The sequence below is a fragment of the Octopus bimaculoides genome, chromosome 7 (assembly GCF_001194135.2).
Source record: "Octopus bimaculoides isolate UCB-OBI-ISO-001 chromosome 7, ASM119413v2, whole genome shotgun sequence".
Taxonomy (NCBI): domain Eukaryota; kingdom Metazoa; phylum Mollusca; class Cephalopoda; order Octopoda; family Octopodidae; genus Octopus; species Octopus bimaculoides.
The window spans coordinates 3,842,755-3,847,318 of NC_068987.1; the positions used below are offsets into that span (position 1 = coordinate 3,842,755).

Below are 4,564 nucleotides of genomic sequence, written 5' to 3' on the forward strand. Positions count from 1 at the left end.
ACACAATGATTCCATTATTATTATTATTATCATAAAAACAACAAATTTCTTATTAAAATTTTATTAATAAAAAAAGACTATTCTGTCAAAAAGAGGAAACAAGAAATTCTGTTTTTTTAAATAAGTAAAAACTAAATTTGAGGTAAAAATTGAAAATATGAGAGTATTTTTCTAAAACAAAAAAAAAAAAAAATGAAAGAATTTTTTTTTTCTCTCTTTTTGGGAAATCCAAAAGCATGGCCCTATTTCTTCCAGGTGTACTTTTTCTTAGCAGCAGCGAAAAGGTCTTGAAGTGGCTGTTTAGTTTCACTTGGTGTTTCTGGAATCTTGAGAGTTCGCTTGACTTTGGGAAATTTCAACACAATGTTCTGAAGAAGACCGTAAAGGCTGGAACATGTCCAATACCAACACATACACTAAAAAGAATGAAAATAAAAAATTATTTAATAAAAATTGAAAAAATTCATAACAACATGAATTATAAGACATTTAGGCATTGCCATTTTGGCACCACCAATTTGCCATTGCCTTTTTGGTGCCGCTGACTTATTTGACACCAGACATTTTAATGTTTCCTCCACTGAGGATGGTGAGCTGACAGAATCATTAGGAGTTTGGCAAAAGAGACTGAGAGAATAAGTCCTGGGGTCGATTTGCTTGACTAAAGGCAGTGCTCCAGCATGGCCGCAGTCAAATGACTGAAACAAGTGAGACGAAAAAAGAAAGAATAAAAGAATACAGTCCTGTTTCTACTTCACAGATTTTCCCCTATCTGGGGGTGGGGTTGGAACGTAACACCTGCGAAAGTCGAGGGATTACTGTATATTATTTATTCATTACAAAAATAAAACACAAATCCATGAAAATCAGGCAGAATATGTTTTTGCCAATACTGACAGACTGCTGCAGTAAACTTATGTAAGGGGAGCTAACAATGGTAATTGTGATATTCTGAGCTGCCCTATGCGTTCGAGTGTACAGGGAGTTATCTCCCTTCGTGGACATCTGAGGTGAGAAATGAATGGTGGCCTCTTGGAATGTATAGGGGAGAGAGACTCTGCCGAGAGGTTTTCTATCGTACAGCAAAACTTGGACATTGATACGTGATGTTCATTGTGGTATCCCTTCATCTACAGATGATATTACCTGAATAGCAGTCTGGGAGGTCATTATTCTTTGATTGGAATCTGCTCCTACAAGCAAAGAAGACATTCCACTGACAGGAAGCATAAAGTCTGCTCTGCAGTTTATTTTTGTAAGCTAAGATAGGAGGTAATTTTGGTGCCAAAGGCTTGAGATGGAAGGAAGAATAGGTACGTCGGTAGATCATTGATGTTGATGGTTAAACACTAGGCGGTCAGTCCAGCAGGAAGTGGGGACTGTAAAGCCATTGAGAGGAAGGCCTCAAAAGGGTGCACGTTCTCTCCTGAGGACCCCTGGACACCTACTTATCAGACAATCCAGTAGATGGGGCCTCACATCGGTGAAGGAAGAAAGGCTGTGTGCTGCAAAGCCATCAAGAGGAAGGCCACTGAAACGGGGCACATTCTCTCCTGATTATCCCTGAAACCTGCTGGCGTCTGGTCTGCAGAGCCCTCAATTGATGTCACTTGCACGAGCCTTTTGCAAGTCTGCAGAAGGTAACATTGACAAATGATTTATAGAAGGTTAACGAGTGATGATTTGTCAAAAGAAATACTTACACTTGGGACGGAAGCTCCAATTGGTATCATTACAATACTGAGGCACCGAATGAGGTTTGTTATTACTTTTGAAAATTTACTTGTGTTCTTCATTTGTAATGCATACATCTGTAACAGAAAATGAGTTTATCACACCTAACAGAAGGACAGTATTTTAGGGTATATTTACTCTTATACTGGAGCACCATGTTAATAATACTTCAATCTTTTAGCATTCAGGTCATTTTGTCAAGTGCTTATTTAACCACAATGTCTTGAATTAATCATGCATCATCTCAGAGCTTTGAGATTTCAATGATATGATTGTTTATTTTTAGAATGACATTGAAGGTATGCATAAGGCCAGATCTGGTCAGTTTCAGCATGAAACATGTAGAATATTTGCGCTGGTGTGGTCATGTGATGCATATGAATATATGTATATATATATATATATATATATATATATATGTGTGTGTGTGTGTGTGTGTGTGTGTATATATATATATATATATATATATATGTATGTATGTATCTATGTATGTATATATATGTATATATATAAAAGGCTTCTTTTAGTTTCCACCTACCATATCCACTGACAAGGCTTTGGGTCAGCCCAAGGCTATAGTAGAAGACATTTGCTCAAAGTGCCACACTGTGGGACTGAACTTGGAACCATGCTTGCACCTATTATTATTATTATTATTATTATTATTATTATTATTAAATATTGGATATGCTTTGTACTTGTTGAAGTCTTTGAGTTTACAATTCATTAAACTTGTTAATCTCTCTATATGTCGTTAGACAAGATTTCATATTAAAACAAAATTAATAAACTTACTTCAATAATGGAAAGGTTAACAAGTCCAAGTGCAATGGGAAGAATCCATGTGCTGTCTGGTAATAGCATGTTGGAGAACCACAGCATGCCTTCAGTCTCCAGCTCAGGATGGAAGAGATGGTTCTCTGAAATGACAAAAATAAAGTCATAAAGAAGTATGTTGTAATTACTTTTTCAAACGATGACGACAATGAGATGTTGCTGCAACCACTGTCAAGTGGCAGCAGCAGCAGCCAGCAGTGGTGGTGGTGGTGGTGGGGAGGGGGCAGTGATGGAGGTAGCAACAGCATCATCATTTAATCTCTACTCTTCCTTGCTCGCATGAGGCAGATCTTTTTTGCAACCAGATTCCCTTCATGGCACCAAACTTCACCCATTTCCAAGCAAAGTAATATTTTCCCCATAAGGTAGACATGTTTCTTTCCACAGAAGACTGGAAAGGAACAACATCACTTGTATGACGACAATCCTAATTTACAACCACCATGAGATGTCCAGACACACGAACACACACAAACACATATAAATACACACACACATCAACACATGCAATGGGCTTCTTTCAGTTTCCGGCTACCAAATCCTTCACAAGACTTTGGTTAACCAAGGGCTATAGCAGAAGACACTTGGGACTGAACCCAAAACCATGTGGTTGGGAAGCAAAATTCTCACACACACACATACATACACACTGGTCTTCTTTCAGTTTCCATCAAGATAAAAGAATATAAACGTGGGTTTGTAAAAGCTCTCAGTCTGCAGAGCGACTGGAATAACAGGTGCAATGAGGTGGGGTTTGTAATTAGCATTCTTCAATAAAGAAAATTTCATAACAGAAAAGATTACAGATGGCTGCAGGTAAGGTATGAGTTAATAATTGGGAGAAAAGAAAGGTGTGTAGGTGTGAAGGGCAGAAATGGAGCAATTTACAGTGAAGCTAAATAAAATATTGAGACATTAGCAGAGCTGGGTGTAGCCCTATATTATCATCATCATCATCATCATTATCATTGTCATTTAAAATCCGTTTTCCATGCTGGCATGGGTTTGCTGGTTTGATAGGAGCTAGCAAGGCTGGAGAGCTGCACCAGGCTCCAGTTGTCTGTTTTGGTCTGGTTTCTATAGCTGGATGCCCTTCCTAATGCCAACCACTTTACAGAGTGTACTGGGTGCTTTTTATGTGGCACCATCACCAGTGCTTTTTACATGGGACCAGCAGGTGTGCATTTTACATGGGACCAGCAGGTGTGCATTTTACATGTTACCAGCCGGTGTGCTTTTTATGTGGCACCTGCACAGGTGTTTTTTAAGCAGACGGAAAGTGGAAGATAAAACAATGATGAAATGATGTTACAATTCAATAAAGAAAATGGAAACTAAGAAGCTTACCTTGATTGAGGCCAGGTGTGAAATCACTCATGTAGCGCAGAGCAAATGATAAGGAAAACCACATAGGTATCTGGATCCATACAAGTAAAGTGGCCTTCAACGGGTGACAGTTGTCTCTGATATACAGATCACGAATCAATTTCTTAAGCTGAAATTAAAAATGCACACTTGTAATGAAGTTCACACATATCAAAGATCAATTTTTTAAAGAAATATAATTCACCAGAACATTTGGTGTGAAAAATATAATAATAATAATGAAATGATTGTATACAGTGCTCAGGTGCACTACAACTTGTCAAAATTGTGCATAAAGCATATGCAGTATTGTACAAATGTCTGGCAAGTGAACAGTGTATGAGTCAGATACATGCTTGCGTGTGTATGGAGGGGAGAAAATCAGGTGTAGTGTTGGCGAATCTCAGGAAGCATGGAAGTTTTGAAGGATGCAGTGCTCCGACAACTAACAACTGAAGCCAGCAGTTTGTTCCATACTTCAGCAACTCTTACCTACCCTACAATCATCATCATCATCATCATCATTTAATGCCCGCTTTCCATGCTAGTATGGGTTGGATGGTTCGACTGGGATCTGGGAAACCAGTCGGCTGCACCAGACTCCAATCTGATTTGGCAGAGTTTCTAC

At 38.5% G+C, this 4,564-nt stretch overlaps 1 protein-coding gene across 1 annotated transcript in view; it reads right to left on the bottom strand.

The window, feature by feature from the left end:
• Nucleotides 1-45: 45 nt before the first annotated feature.
• LOC106874135 (cytochrome c oxidase assembly protein COX18, mitochondrial) overlaps nucleotides 46-4,564 on the bottom strand; it is a 7,719-nt gene continuing 3,200 nt past the window's right edge. Inside the window, exons 3-6 of the mRNA XM_014921750.2 lie at nucleotides 3,919-4,066; nucleotides 2,530-2,654; nucleotides 1,704-1,811; nucleotides 46-416 (exon numbers count right to left, since the gene is read on the bottom strand). Of these exons, the coding sequence (XP_014777236.1) occupies nucleotides 243-416; nucleotides 1,704-1,811; nucleotides 2,530-2,654; nucleotides 3,919-4,066 (555 nt within the window). The 3' untranslated portion in view covers nucleotides 46-242. The remainder of the gene's footprint in view (nucleotides 417-1,703; nucleotides 1,812-2,529; nucleotides 2,655-3,918; nucleotides 4,067-4,564) is intronic.